A 16,297-nucleotide genomic window follows, 5' to 3' on the forward strand; every position below is an offset into this window, starting at 1 on the left:
GTTGCAAGTTTCACATTGGAAATCTGCAGCCTCACAGTGGCCCTCTTCGGACTGGGTTCCTATCATAGACCTCTCCAGGAAGAAACTTTGGACTGTTGTATGTGTTCTGTTAGTGTGGGACAGTTTCTGTCACTAGTTATAGGAAGAGGGGAACAGTTACTGGTTGTATGAAAAGGTGCAGAAAGCCTGGCAGTTGATAAGAGAAAGCTCTTGAATCCAATCTAGAGGTGAAGTGTTAGCCCCACTTAGTAACTGCTCCCCTTCTTTTGCGACTATCTACTAGCAAAATGGAGCCAGCCCCTTTCTATTACAGTGCTGACATCACTCCAATTTTTTTCCCCAGAGATCTATGGGAGAACCCAGGGATTACTGGGATTAATGGCAGCTGCTTTGGGGTTCACATTTCCAGTCAGCAAGGCTCAAGGCAGCAATTGATTAAACTGTCTGATTGAGTTATTATTCATTGTGGATGAATATTGGGAGAGTGGTGGATAAGAGCAGATTTATTTGGCATGTCAGTAGTGTTTCCATGCTCGCTGGCTAAGCAGGTTAGGGCGTCGTTACTTGCAGCGAAGGTCAAAGGGATGGCAGTTCGAATCCTGCCACTGATGAAGTTGAACCAAGGGCATGGTTCATTAAATTCTATGCTATAAAGTCTTCTGTGAAGGGCACTGTCCTAGCCTTCCCATAGGGGGAAGTTTGTGATGTTAAACCATATGACATTTTATGGGGATATGTTTTATATAGTGGTGTTTTGAAGGTTATATACCAGTAAGTTGAGATGTCATAGAAAGTTATAGTGTTAAGTTTCATCAATGCATCTGCAGGTTCCTCCAGTGAGCCAGGATGAACTGGATGAGAAGTTGTACAATACTGCCATCATGCAGCTGAAGAAAATGACTCATGAGGAACAGGAAAGGTAAAGCTACACCAAACTTTTCTTACCACCCTTTAAAAGATGTCTCTCTCTCTGTCTGTCTCTCTCTCTCATATACACATACACACACACACACACACACATATATATATATATATGTGTGTGTGTGTGTGTGTGTATATATATATATGTGTGTGTGTGTGTGTATATATATGTATATATATATATACACGCACACATGCACATATGTAAATTCTATTGTGTTTTGATTATGTTTGTAGCATGTTATTCAATTTGAGCTGGCCTTTCTGCTTATTTTCCATCATATGTTTTCTATTTTTTCTCAGTTCCAGTACATCCACTTCAAAAGAATACCATGAATCTAAAGTGGAAAGTGCCTTACGAGTTCTTTCAGTTCTTGCTGAAAAGCCTTACTTTGGCATGGACCCACTGATACTTCACATCATAGGTTCTCATCTCAAATATGCCAGGAAGCAAGATCTAGCAGATAACCAAAAGCTACACCTTCATATTTTAGAAACTCTTTCCAAGGTTGCACCATGTGTCACAGAGCCTGAAAGGTAAGTGAAAATAATTTTGTTAATTTTTCTTTGACTTATAATGATTGATAAAATTAGAATCAATTTGGTTTTGTGAAGTGACAGCAAGATTTTTTTTTCTTGTACATAGAGTCTGGGGTATTGGCTGCTTGTTATTGTGGCATAGTAGCATGCAGTTGATACTTTAGGGATTATATGGGGCGCCCCTACGGACCAGAGCCACACATCATTTTGTCTATGATAGAGGAAAACTCTGTTCATAGAGAAATGATAACACTTTTATACTACGACTGTCCCTCCGTTATGCTGTCCCCCAACACCTTGCTGCTGTCCTGTACCATTTCTCTGAGTATTCATTTTCTATGGTGGGGGAAAAGAATACTGCCACCAAGTATTTCCACTTGGATCGTAAGAGGCGAGAAGAAATGGACGGGGATTGGGACAAGGGATCCTTCTCCTTGTAGCCCTACAGGGGACATTCCTAAAAGAAAAAGTAAAGGCATAAGAGGGTCTGGGAGTTTTCCAACCAGCACCCTAAGGTTTGGGTCTTTTAATGTGTGTGGATGTGGTACAGATGAGAGTAAAAGGGAAGAGATAGGTAATATGCTGTGAGAAGAAAGATGGATGTGTTGGCTTTGAGTGAAACTAAGTTGAAAGGGAAGGGTGAGTGTAAGTTTGGGAGTGTAAGTGGGAGGTTATCAGGAGTGAAGAGATGGCTAGGGAGGGAAGGAGTGGCTATTCTAGTAAGTGAAGAGATAGGTAAATGTGTAGTGGAGTGGAAGGAGGTTTCCTCAAGGATAATGTGGATGAAGGTGAAACTGGGAAAGGAGATGTGGGTCTTTGTAAGTGCATATGGGCCTGGCAGTGAGAAGAGTGTAGAAGAAAGGGAGGCCTTTTGGATAGATTTAAAAATGTGCATAGAGGATTTAGGGAGAAATGTCAATGTAATAGTACTGGGAGACCTTAATGCTAGGGTAGGAAATGGTCCAATTGATGGAGTGGTTGGGAAATGTGGAGTTCCAGGAAAGAATCATAGTGGAGAGTTGATGGTGGAAATGTGTCTAGAGAGTTGATGATAGCAAATACAGTGTTTCGGAAGAAAGTCAAGCATAAGTACACATGGGAGAGAGTGGTGGATGGAAGGGTGGTAGATAGAGCATTGATGGATTATGTAGTGGTAAATAGGACTATGATAGGAAGAGTTAAGGATGTACATGTGCTAAGGGGAGAGGGTGGGGGAATATTCAGATCATTTTTTGGTGGAAGGTAAGTTGAGAGTGGAGGATAGATGGAGAAAGAGGAGAGGGACAAATGGTAGGGAGGTGCTTAGAGTGAACTCTTTAAATGAAAAGGAAAAGGAGAAGGAGTACAAGAAGAAACTAAAGGAGGAGTGGGAGGGAGTGAAGGATAGAGTAGAGCTAGGAGTGGAGGAGGAATGGGGATGGTTCAAGGAGGGAGTCACAAAGTGTGCAAGGATGGTGTGTGGAACAAGAAGGGCAGGAGGAAATAGAAGGAAGGGTAGTGAATGGTGGGATGAGGAAACAAAGAAGGTTGTAGAAGAGAAGAAGCGAGCTTTCACAGATTGGTTACAAAATAGGATGAGGGAGTCATATGAGAGGTACAAAGAAAAGAAAAGAGAAGTAAAGCAAAAGGTAATGGAGGCAAAGAGGAGAGCAGATGTGAAGTGGGGTAAGAGTATGACAGAAAATTTTGAAAGTAATAAAAAGATGTTTTGGAAAGAAATTAAGAGAGGAAGAGGAGGCAAATCAAGTAGAGAAGAAAAGGTAAAAGGTGTAGATGGAGAGATGATAGTGGAAGAGAAGGCAGTAAGGGGAAGATGGGCAGAATATTTTAGGGAGTTGCTAAATGTGAAGGAGGATAGGGAGGGAAAGATAGTTGCAGTGGGAAATGCTAAGAAAATGAGAGTGATAAGTGAGGAAAATGGAGGAGAAATAAGGAAGGATGAAGTGAAGGCAGTTGTTAAGATGATGAAAGCAGGTAAGGCACCTGGTCTGGATGGATGCCATGCAGAATGTCTAAAAAAAAGGAGGTACAGTGATGGTGGACTGGCTGCTGAGGTTATTTAATGCTTGCTGGAGAGAGGGTAGAGTGCCGGAGGACTGGAGGAGTGCCTGTATAGTTCCACTTTACAAGAGAAAAGGGGACAAGTGTGAATGTAGTAGTTTCAGAGGGATTAGCTTGTTAAGTGTAGTTGGGAAGGCTTATGGGAGGATCTTGATTGAGAGTATTAGGAGAGGAACAGAGTGAGTAATTGGTGAGGAACAGTGTGGATTTAGGACGGTTAGAGGTTGTGTAGATCAGATCTTTGTGGTAAGACAAATATGTGAGAAAGCTATAGGAAAAGGGAAGGATGTTTTTTGGGCCTTTATGGATCTGGAAAAGGCTTACGATAGGGTAGACAGAAAGGCACTGTGGGAAGTTATGCAGATATATGGGATAGAAGGAAATCTTCTAGGAGCTGTCAAGAGTTTTTATGAGAGTAGTAGATCTTGTGTCAGTATTAGAAATGGAGAGAGTGAGTGGTTCAAGGTAAAGGTGGGACTTTGTCAAGGATGCGTTATGTCGCCCTGGCTGTTCAACTTATACATGGATGGGATAATACGAGAGGTAAATGCAAGGGTAGTGGGAAAGGGACTGGAGATGGTTAAAGAAAATGGAGAAAAGTGGGGGGTGAGCCAGCTGTTGTTTGCGGACGATACTGCGCTTGTGCCAGGATCAGAGGAGGGATTGAGGAAGTTGGTGACAGAGTTTGGGAGAGTATGTGATAGAAGAAAACTAAAGATAAATGTGGGTAAAAGTAAGGTGATGAGATGTACAAGGGGTGAAAGTGGCAGTAGACTGGAAGTGAGCATTAAGGGAGAGCGACTGGAGGAAGTGGATAGTTTTAGATACTTGGGTGCAAATGTGGCAGGAAAAGGTGGAGTGAAGGTGGAGGTGGAATGTAGATTGAGAGAAGCGAATAAATGCCTTGATGGACTAAAGAGTGTAATGAGGAATAGACATTTGGGAATGGATGCTAAGAGGAGACTGTATGAAGGAGTGATTGTGCCAACAGCACTGTATGGGGCAGAAACATGGAACATAAGAGAAGAGAGAAGGAGTTTGAATGTGTTTGAGATGAGGTGTCTGAGAAGTATGATGGGGATTAATAGGCTAGATAGAGTGAGAAATGAGGAGGTGAGGAGGAGAACAGGGTAGGAAAGGGAGTTGGGAGATAGGATTGATGAAAGAGTATTAGGATGGTTTGGACACATGGAAAGAATGAGTGAAGAAAGACTAGTAAAAGAGGTATGGAAGGCAGATGTGGAGGGAGTGAACATGAGGGGACGTCCTCCTAGGATGAGGTGGATGGATGGGGTGAAGGGGGCTTTGGGGAAGAGAGGAATGTCTGTTGAGGAAGGACGGGAGAGGACAGAAGATAGGGGTGAATGGAGAATGGTTGTGTATGGATGATGTTGTGATGCATGAGGTGGAATGAGCGGGGGGATGGGGGGTGAGGTAGTATGTGTGAGCAAAATTTGATGCAGCCCGAAGGGATTTCTCCCCATCTTCTCCTTTTTTGTATGGGGGGACGGAGAGGGGGGGTCGCCGATTTAATGAAGCGGCCTTGCTGTGGATGTGCTGTGTCTGACGGTACTGCTTCTGACCCAGGGCAGTGGACAAGGTGCAGGGATGACCCGTCATTCAGGAGGTGCTAAGATGGGAGGGAGGGTGGAGGGGTGTAGAGTGTATTCAGGGATGGAATGGGTGGGAATGATTTTATGTCTTTTCCTTTTTGGCTACCTCCCTTGTAAGGGGGAAAAAGCTTTGGTATGTATGTATGTACATAGAGTAGATGAAGTGGTCAAAACAATTGCCAAGAAGCGTGTGTTGTAGTACATTGAACTTTAATTTTATCTTGTGAATATAAAGGCTGTAATTTAATTCTAATAGTTACCAGGAACTGCCAGGTAACCAACATGTTTGAAAATTAGCACATCAGGCAAAAATATTTATTGTCACCTACAGAGCACCTCCTGGTTTAATTTTCATCTCATAATTTTTCTTAAACAGATTAGATAGTGTAGTATCTCAATTATGTGAGATTGTGACAGAGTTTGAGCATCCTGAAGAAGCTTTGCAGATATTAGAGACTCTCAAAGCTCTCGCATGCCATCAGACCTTCATCCAACAACTATGCAGTAGTTCAGGTACTAATATTTATTATTATAAGAGGAGTTCCCAAGAAGGGAGGAAGGGAGGGAGGAGTGGTGAATGGAAGTGGAGTATGTGGGGATGAAATGGGTGAGAGTGGATTTATGCCTTTGACTTTGGTTTCCACCCTTGTAAGGGAGAAAAGGCCCTTGGTATGTATGTATTATTATAAGAAAATCACATTGATGAATGAGGAAAATTGAGGAAAATAAGAAAAGATGAGGTGAAAGCAGTTATTAAAATTATGAGAGTAAATAAGGCATTTGGGTTAAATGGGTGTCATGCAAAGTGTCTAAAAAAAGGAGGTACAGTGATGGTGGTGGATGAAAGTGGAATTATGCCTTTTGACTATGGCTACCACCCTGGCAAGGAAGAAAGAGCCCTATGTATATGTATGTATGCATTATTGTTATTATTATTGTATATCAACCAATCTGTCAGTCTATAGCTCCAGGTCTCTCTTGCAGGAGATTCGCAGGTCCCATTGAATTGACTCATAAGCTGCTCAAAGAAAACTTTTGTGGTGTTGTAGGATAAGGTGCTCAATATCTTTGAAGTTATTGCATCTGGAACAGTTGTAGTTGATAACCAGTCCTACTTGTGTGTTGATACTGTTTCAGTGTAGAGTGATGGCCTGAATGTCAGCGTGTTTCTTACTTGACTTGGGATGGATTTCTCAATTAGGTTGATGTCTTTGGGAGACTAGTGGAGGCATTCCCTTATAAATGATCAGTAACTGAGGCTCATGATTTTAAGATTTTTATCCAGTGGAAGGAGATGGCCGTTTAATTTTACTGTTGGATGTTTCTTTGATTTTATGCCTTTTCCATTTTGGCTACCTCCCTTGTAAGGGGGGAAAAGCCTTGGTATATGTATGTGTGTATGTTTCTTTGCTTCCCATTTGTCTGGTGTGAGTGATTTCATTAATGTCCTTTCTGAGATGAGGCTTCCATTCTATTTTGTCTTAGCTATTGCTCTAGTTTGTCTAAGTACGGGAGGAAAGACTCAAGTGTCATACCCAAGGTTTTGATGGCCTCTGTCGACCTTGAGTATGGTCAAGGACATGTTAGGAAATTAAATTAAGCCAAGCTAGCAATCAGATCAGGTGACTACAGTCCTTTGGATTTCTTATAATATGGAAAATTTTTAACTAGGGAAGGTTTGACAATGAATAATGAGTAAAATGTGCATACTATTGTGTACATAAAACAAAAGTAAAATGTAAATACAGTGTTATTGTTTATGTAAAACCAAAGTGTATTTATGTGTATTTTTTCAGACAATTGCTTCACTCAAAAACTTTGCATATTTCTGGACAAATTTGTGTACCTGAAAAACAAGGAAGCGTCCAGAAAAGTGTTCCAGGAAGGATTATCCAGCTCATCCCAATCATTGCCACAGATTACCAAGGCATTTGTTCTTTGGACTGGTAGTCTACTTCAGAAACCACCTAATTGGATCATGTCCAGTAACTGTCATTGTCCCTCTGATCTTCTAGTGGCACTTCTCAAATTGGTGTATGTCACTTTAACTACAAATATAAATTCAAATGGTAAGTACAGTTTTAATGTGTATGTAATGGTTGTGTGTGTTGACTTGGCCACTCCCCTTATGAGGGTGACAGCTTGTGGGGCATTAAGTTAGTGATGAAGAGAGTTAAGGTTAGAGATATGCATAAGCATCTATTTAGCTTCCTTTGTTTAAACCTACAGTTTAACATGCTTAATACAGGAAAGACTAGTAAAAGAGGTGTGGAAGGCAGATGTGGAGGGAGTGAACATGAGGGGACGTCCTAGGGTGAGGTGGATGGATGGGGTGAAGGGGGCTTTGGGGAAGAGGGGAATGTCTGTTGAGGAAGGACGGGAGAGGACAGAAGACAGGGGTGAATGGAGAATGGTTGTATATGGATGATGTTGTGATAGCATGAGGTGGAATGGGCGGGTGGATGGGGGGTGAGGTAGTATGTGTGAGCAAAATTTGACGCAGCCCGAAGGGATTTCTCCCCGTCCTCTCATTTTATGCAATGGGGGGACAGAGGGGGGGGTCGCCGATTTAATGAAGCGGCCTTGCTGTGGATGTGCTGTGTCTTGTGACACTGCTTCTGACCCAGGGCAGTGGACAAGGTGCAGGGATGACCCGTCATTCAGGAGGTGCTAAGATGGGAGGGAGGGTGGAGGGGTGTGGAGTGTATTCAGGGGTGGAATGGGTGGGATTGATTTTGTGCCTTTTTCTTTTTGGCTACCCCCCTTGTAAGGGGGAAAAAGCCTTGGTATATGTATGTATGTAATACAGGATTTGCTATCTATTGTGGTAGTTATTCTTCATCCATAAGGACCTAAGATGGAAGGGACAATGAATGGGTTTTTGATCTTTGCCACCCCCATTATAATGAGAGAAAGTCTTTTTGGTGTGTGTACTCTTATTGGTGATGATGTACATATTGTTTACGATAGTTTATTCCTTTATGAGGCATGAATCCAAGGAAGTGGCACATCTAATGCATGCCCTCAGTTTGACAAATAAGAAGTGATAAGGCATGTTGCTTAAAAATAAAAGAAATAAAAAATAAAATATTATATAATGCTGCATCTTTCTGCATTGCTTCTTACCTGGGCAGTGAGCAGGAGATAGGCATGACCCTTGTTCCATGAGGAACTAAGATGACAGGGAAACAAAGGTGGTGGATGGGAGATAAATGGGTGGGTACCTTTTTGCATGGCTACCTCCCATATAGGGGGGAAGAAGCCCTTGGTATATAGATAGATTATGCTTTCCTGCATCCAAAATGTTGTGGAAGCTCGCTGGCTGAGTGGGTTAGGGCGTCATTACTTGCGGCGAAGGTCGAGGTGAGGGCGGTTCGAATCCTGCCACCAGCGAAGTTGAACCATGGGCATGGTTCATTAAATTCCATGCTACAAAGCCCTCTGTGAGGTGCTTCGTCCTAGCCTTCTGATATGGGGGAGTGTATGATGTTAGACCATAAAAGAAAAAAAAAAGTAACATTACAGTTCAGTTGTTACCCATTGTACAGCTACTCACATTTTTTGTGATCAATGTGACTGCTAGTGCAAGAGAGAAAATGTGTTGTTTACACTCAAAATGGCAAGAATGAAGGTGTGCTGATGACATAATCAAATGTGTAAGTGAACCCCTTCTTACCTATTTAGTGGCAAGATAGGGGATATACATTTGATGCAAATGAGTTACTTTGGTAGATCAGCTACCATGGTTCTAAACATTGGTTACTGGACTTGCAAGCCCCTTCCAGACTTTCTTGATGCACTCTTGTATACATCCTCCCTTCTAAATATTTCTTTTTCCTTTCTTATTTTTTTTTCTTCTTTTCATATTTGAATTCCAGCTGAATTAGTGAACAGCAAACAGTTTGTATCAGAAAGTGTGTGGTTAATCATAAAACTCACAGTTGGCATTCTGCACAATTGGTGTTTACAAGATGAGAATTGGGGAGATAAAGTAGCTGCCATACCCTATTACACCACACTCATGCATACCATTGGACAGCAAGGATCACATTATAAATTAGACAAGCTAACAGGTAAGGTACAATTTGTGTCATTTTTTAGATATTTTGGGAAGTATGTTTTAGTTATTATTTGTCTTTACAGAAAAGATGGTAACTATATCTTTGTAAATATGCAATAGATGTAAAGATGTGAAGAAGACTGGTGATGTAAATAATAGTTACAAATAATAAACTTAAATAGATAATAGCAAATTGGAAGTCAGTATTAAGGGAGAGAGACTGGAGGAAGTAGATAGCTTTACATACTTGGGTTCAAATGTGGTGGGAAAGGGAGGAGTGGAGGTGGAGGTAGATTGAGAGGAGCAAGCAAATTCCTTGGGGGATTAAAAGATGTAATGATAAATAGACATTTGGGAATGGATGCTAAGAGGAGATTGTATGAAGGGGTGATTGTGCCAACAGCACTGAATGGGGCAGAAACATGGAACAATAGTTTAAATGTGTTTGAGATGAAATGCCTGAGAAGTATGGTAGAGGCTACTAGGCTGGAGAGAGTGAGAAATGAAGAGGTGAGGAGGAGAGTGGGTGTGAAAAAGGAGCTGGGAGATAGGGTTGATGAAAGGGTATTGGAATGTATTGGACAAATGGAAAGAATGAGTGAAGAAAGATTAGTAAAAGAAGTGTGGAAGGCAGGGATGGAAGGAGTGAACATGAGGGGGTGACAAAGGATGAGATAGATGGATGGGGGTAAAAGGGGCATCGGGAAAGAGGACAGAAGATAGGGGTGAGTGGAGAATGGTTGTGTATGGATGATGCTGTGATGCATGGATGGGAGTGGGTAGGGGATGGGGGTGTTAAGGGAATATGTGTGAATGATATTTTGATGCAGCACAAAGGGATTTGTCTTTGTCTTCTCTTTTTCTGCATGAGGGGAGAGGGTGGGGTGTCACCAATTGAATAAAGCAGCCTTGCTGTGGATGTGCTGTGTCTTGCTACATTGCTTCTGACCCAGGGCAGTGGGTGAGATGCAGGGTTGACTCATCATCCAGGAGGATCCAAGAAGAGAGGGAGGGAGGGGTTATGAATTTTATGAATGGGAGTGGAGTATGTGGGGATGAAATGGGTGGGAGTAGATTTATGCCTTTGTTTTTGGCTACTTCCCTTGTAAAGGGGAAAAAGCCTGTGGTGTATTTATGTATGATAAACTAAGTTCCATGGTAATTTGATATGTGAAATATTTATGCATTGATTCTTCATTAATATTGTTTTGATACAGTGATATCATGACAGCCTGGAATTGTGTTAAGATATTTTGGATTAAATTTCAGCCAAATTTCTGAACATTTTCAATATCTCTTTCAGTTGACATGCTTTGTGATTTGTGGCACTTTGAAGAAGGAACCTTCTTACCTACTTGATCAGTTATGATAAGATGTGTGATACATATAGTATATATTGTATATAGATGTATATATGTATTTATGAAAAATTGCATAATATTTGGACATTTTAAAAAGGGAAACAAAGTTGATCAAAAGCAAAATCTAAAATGCATTTTCTTTTCTCGTTTCCATGAACTTTTGAAAAAAATACTGTATGTTGAAATATGTCTATGCAATAAAATTATTTTTAGTTTTCCTATATTTTCTATTTCATTTAGATCCTAATGTTCACATATGGGTAAAGAATCTACATACATATATATCAATACCAAAAAAGAGTGACTGAGTCAAAGCATACACTTACTCCACAAGAAACCTAAGCTTAAGAATTAATCACTGTTATCTATATGGTACACAAAGGGCTTTTTCCTCCTTATGAGGGAGATAGCTAACTCAAAAGGCAAATACAGTAAGTCCTCATTATACAGTACATATGCATTCCTGAAAACCTTACCGCAAATTGAAATTACTGTATACCGAACCCATTATAACATGTAATAATAGGTTATGGCAGACATACCTTTCATTGGCAACCTTTCCTCTCCACCCCCCTCATGCAGAAAAAGAGAAGGTGGGGAGAAATCTGAAGGGATGCATCAAAATATCATTTATACATAACTACTCCCTATTCCCCCATCCCCTCCTTTCCTTGCATCACAGTATTATCTATACACAGCCATTCTCCACTCACCCCTGTCTCCTGCTTCCTCCCTTCCTCACTCAACAGACATTCCCCACTTGCTCAGTGCCCCTTTCACCCCATCCATCCATCTCATCCTTGGTTGTCACCTCAAGTTCACTCCATTTACAGTACTTTTGCCTTCCACAACTCTTACTAATCTTTCTTCACTTATTCTTTCCATGTGTCCAAACCATCCCAATACTCTCATCAGCCCTGCCTGCCATCTCCTTTTCCATCCCAGCCTTCTTCCATTTCTCACTCTGTCCATCCTTGTAACCCCTACCATGCTTCTCAGATATTTCATCTCAAACACATATAAACTTTTCCTCTCTGCCTCTTTTGAATTCCATGTTTCTGTCCCATACAGTGTCGTCTGCACAATCACCCCTTCATATAGTCTCTTCTTTGCATCCATTCCCAAATGCCTATTTCTCATGACAATTTACTTGCTTCCCTAGGCTACAATTTACTTCCACCACCACTCCTCCCTTTCCTGCCACATGCAACCCCAAATACCTAAAACACTTCACTTCCTCCAGCCTTTCTTCTTTAAGACTTACTTCCAACTTGCTGCCATCCTCTCCCCTTGTACGTCCCATCACCTTACATTTACCCACATTTACCTTCAACTTTCTCCTATCACATACCTTCCTTAATTCCATCACTAACTCCTTATTATGTTATACATATGTGATAAATGACCTTTCTTCCCATTGACCAAATCAAAGCACACATCTAACCTGCACCCATCTTAATCCAATCATTGACCCCCCCCCCCCCCCCATCATAGCATCTCATGGAATGGATGAATAGATCTCTATCCACTGCCACACTGCTCAGGCCAAAGGTAATGCAGTGAGACACCGTGCTTCTACAGCAGGGTCTGAGTTGAAGCTGATTTACCCAACTCTTTCATTATATGATAACCCGTCTTCATCCGCTCCAAAAGTTACTGAGCAGATAAAAAATGAAAAAGCAAAGAGGAAGAATCATAGGAATTGCAAATGATCTCAGGCCCAAAGATTGTTTGCTCCTGTTCCTCTAACATCCTCCAAGTACAGTTTAAATTGTAAGGAATAAAGCAGAGAATCTTTTTCCCATTCCCATATGCCAGTTAAATATTATGATTTTTAATTTAACATCACAAAAATGCAAATATAATTACCTACATTTCCAAGACTTCTTCCCCAGTTTAAGGGAGGTATCCTTACATTGTCTCCTGTATTGATTTGTATTCTTGTTGTTCCCTTTTTTGGCCTCATTCAGTTTCCCTTATTGCTTATTCATCCTTGGTTGCATTTCTTTTTATCCAAATAATCTTAGATTTTTATTTTCCTCTAATAACATGTTCTCTTTTTCTGCATGAGGGGGCAGAGAGAGGGATTACAAATTAAATGAAGTGGCCTTGCAATGGATGTGCTGTCTTGCTTCATTGCTTTTGACCCAGGGTGGTGGGCAGGATGTAGGGGTAATCCGTCATCCATGGGGAGCTGGGATGGGAGTGGAATGGGTGGGGGTAAGTATGTGCTACCTCCCATATAAGGGGGAAAAATCTCTTGGCATATAGATAGTTCCATGTCATTTACCATTGCTTGTTACCTGAATTTTTTTTTTAGTGGATATGTGCCTAACTGCATTTACCTGAACAAACACTTCTATTTAATTGTGTGCATTTGAGTCACAACCCAAGATTGTTGATGTAATCAGTCAATCAATTCATTGTCCCTAATCCCTCTTACAGAAGACCTGCAGCCTCCAGGACACACACATCAGATTCTGGGTGGTATCGTAAGTCATTTAGAGAGGAGATATTGTGCTGTTGTTGGGGGATTGTTAGTGTGGGACATTAAAGCATAAGGTGATCTGTGTCTTCTGTGTGGTGGTTGCATTTGGAACACTTTTAACCTGTGACCAGGTCTATTCTGTGTTTTCTCTTGTGTGGGAGTGTTTTCTCTGCTCATGTAATTTTTCTAGCATTAGGCAGTTCATTCTTACAATCCATAAAGTAATATGCACCTCTTCCTACCTTGAGACATTGACATATTTATGTTTGTCATTTATATCCCTGAGAAACAGTTTCCACTTTTTTAATACCTTCACCACCTTTTCCATAACTTTATTCTCCTCTTACTTTTTTCTTTTATTCCATGATCACTTACTTTAACTTTCTATTTTTGAGATTTTATCCATTCTCTCCTTTATCATCCATTTGATCTGCTTTTCATGTTACATGGTCTAAGAATCATGTGGTCGCAGGGCAACATATCACTTACTTTATCTGCGTTACTTCCTGCTACTTCAATGAAAAAGACTCCTCTAGCTAGTTTCTCTTTCACTCATATTGCCTATCAATCCTACCTGAGCTAATTATTCTCTATATTTTTCTTCCACTACACCTTTCTCACTCGCTCTCTTCCCCCCTTCCCCTCATTTGCTCCACATACACACTGCCTATTTGCCCCCCCCCTTCTACATGGTGACCTTTGACCCCGTGCCGGGGTGCCAACTGCATACCCATATCCATACCACATTCATACCACACTCACCCTTGATCTCGAGATCAACCTATTCTTCGTCTTCTTCGTCTCCTCCATTTACTACTTGTAGTCCTGCAGCCATCTCGGAGGACATCTATTGCGCTGCGGTCGTCGAGGCGCTGTTCCCTCATCCACCACCGCGTCCTAATTCTCTTCATCGTTTTTTCCTCCATCCACCACACGACGAAGATCCAGGATATGTCGTGGCACTCCCTAAACAGAGATGTCCCGCGAATTTACCTCCGTTAAGCCACGTCCACACGGTCGAGCACTGTCCGCCGGGCACGAGGGCTTTGCTCGACAACGGGCAATTTCATCGGGCAAACCATCAAACTGTCCGTTCCCGGCGCCATTTGCGGGCAGTGGATGGAGGGCTAACATCGCTGCCAAACGCATGTGGTGAGGTGCGAGTAAAGTTAGCAAACCCGCTCAGTACAGACCGAAGTTACCTTACTACCATGTCCGCACCTAATACTAGTGTGTACTGGTCTCGACAAGACGTGCTATTGGTGCTATGCTTTTCTTCATATTTGTCTCTTGCCTTTGTATATATGGCTCCACTTTCGAAAGGAGAAAAGAAGAGCTGCTTATGTTCATTCTCATGTAACTGCAAAACAATTGTTCATTTTCATCCTGCAATTCACGTAGGATTGTCACTGAGCTTCCCATTAAATCACGTCTTTATAACCACTCCCGGCATCAGGCATGTCTCCGTGATTTCTTGTTTCTCTTTTTAATGCAGGCAGCAATTATAATGCTGTAAAGTGCTACCTTCTTTCCAAGTATGGCGGGAACCATGGTTATCGTACCGCACTGAATCACTCCCTCCCAACCTCTGCTTGCGGCCAACTAACCTCCAACCACCATCGTCAGCCGTGTGGACACTGCGGGCAGAGTCTGCGGACTTTGCCCGGTAAGGGCAAAATCTGCCAGGCACAGCTCGACCGTGTGGACGCGGCATTACGATACCCCTCGTCCACTGTGAGGTGCACTTAATATCCTTTGGCTTCACCCATACCTCCTGCACCTTCGCTGAGGCAGCGCCTTATTCAGCATTGGCCGATAGCACCGGCGCGGCGCTACCCTGGGATGTCGCCAGTCATATTTAAATAATGCTCTCTGTGGAACCGAGTCTTCGTCTTGGCCTACCTAGGGGACATATTATACCAGAAGACTGCCTCCATGGGTAGTATTAATGCCCTTTCGGCGATGGACTTAATAATGCGATGGTGTTGTTCTGCTATTCCATTTCCGCTCGGCCAGTAAGCAGCCCTAAAGAAAAGTCTCGTGCTCCACTTGTCCAGCATTTCTTTCAGTGGTCCCGACTGAAACGCGGTACTATTATCCATCAGTATTTCATCAACTGGACCCCGTTCCTGAAATGTTTCATTCATCACCTGTGCAATTTCCTCTCCGGTCTCCGTCTTCAGCTCCCGCCAGACGGCGAATCGTCCTGGGCCTCAGTCAACCATCGATGAATACATGCCCCGTCGATAGTGGGTTACGTCGACCGCCAACCTCCTCCTGTTCTCTTCTAAGCTGAGTTCCTCCGTTGCGTGCGGTCTCGGGGCGGGATCTATTGATTGACATCGTACACATGCTCTCACAGATCGCCGGACTTCTTCCCTCGTTATATTCGGGCCAACTTTCCTTGCTAAGAATAATCACCTAGGTGATGTGTTCCATGGAACTCCTCCGCGCATAGGGATCCTGCGGCGCACACTTCAACCTTCTCTTCCTGTTTTTCCGGCACTCTCAGCCAACTTTTCTTTACTCTGGTTAGCACGTCCGCTTTGTTCACTCCCGACGGCACTTGGATTACGCTCACCTTCACGCTGAACTCGTCTGAGTCTGTCGTGATTTTGATCTCGCGTAGCCCCCATTTCAGCGCCAAATTGACTCCTTTTACAACCGCATCCAACTCCGATACGTTAATATGATAGTAGTCATCCTTTTTGTGCTGCCACTCCCATCCTCGAACACCACACCTCCTATCTCCAGGACTACACCGGTTGCTATGATGCTAGTATCACACCATATCACACCTACATTCTTTTACGGTGCATTCCACTGTCCTCCTACTTGATCAGAATTCACCTCGCGAGGGATTGTGAAGAGACGGAGCCTATCTGTTACGAATATAGAGAATCAGGACATATCGCTCGACAATGCGATCAGGGAAACAGACAAGGGGTGGCTGCTGCGCGGGCTGCCGCCCAATCAATGTAAAGGCGCTCCCGAACTGTATGCCGATTGTAGATGTCCGGCTGAGAGGAAGGCATGCAAGAGCACTAGTAGATTCCGGCTGTTCAACCACGATTGTAACGGCCGACCTGATTAAAGGATTCAGACAAGCAGGAAGTTGGAATGACGGTGTAGGGCATTCCGATACGTCTAAGAGTGCTTGTTATTAGAACGGTCATTGAGGGAATTGAAGTGGTGCTGAGAATGGATGCAATTACACAGTTCGGAGAAGTCACGTTTATCGCCGGACAAGTGA

General features: G+C 42.6%; 1 protein-coding gene across 4 annotated transcripts in view; it reads left to right on the forward strand.

The window, feature by feature from the left end:
• LOC143018550 (uncharacterized) overlaps positions 1 to 10,779 on the forward strand; it is a 123,026-nt gene extending 112,247 nt beyond the window's left edge. For all 4 annotated transcript variants that reach the window (XM_076174012.1, XM_076174009.1, XM_076174010.1 and 1 more), the window contains 6 exons: positions 828 to 919; positions 1,225 to 1,458; positions 5,512 to 5,648; positions 6,932 to 7,204; positions 9,014 to 9,208; positions 10,499 to 10,779. In XM_076174012.1, the coding sequence (XP_076030127.1) occupies positions 828 to 919; positions 1,225 to 1,458; positions 5,512 to 5,648; positions 6,932 to 7,204; positions 9,014 to 9,208; positions 10,499 to 10,554 (987 nt within the window). In that variant the 3' untranslated portion in view covers positions 10,555 to 10,779. The remainder of the gene's footprint in view (positions 1 to 827; positions 920 to 1,224; positions 1,459 to 5,511; positions 5,649 to 6,931; positions 7,205 to 9,013; positions 9,209 to 10,498) is intronic.
• Positions 10,780 to 16,297: the final 5,518 nt, after the last annotated feature.

Source organism: Oratosquilla oratoria, chromosome 35 (assembly GCF_046742065.1).
Source record: "Oratosquilla oratoria isolate Oo_2021 chromosome 35, ASM4674206v1, whole genome shotgun sequence".
NCBI classification, from domain to species: domain Eukaryota; kingdom Metazoa; phylum Arthropoda; class Malacostraca; order Stomatopoda; family Squillidae; genus Oratosquilla; species Oratosquilla oratoria.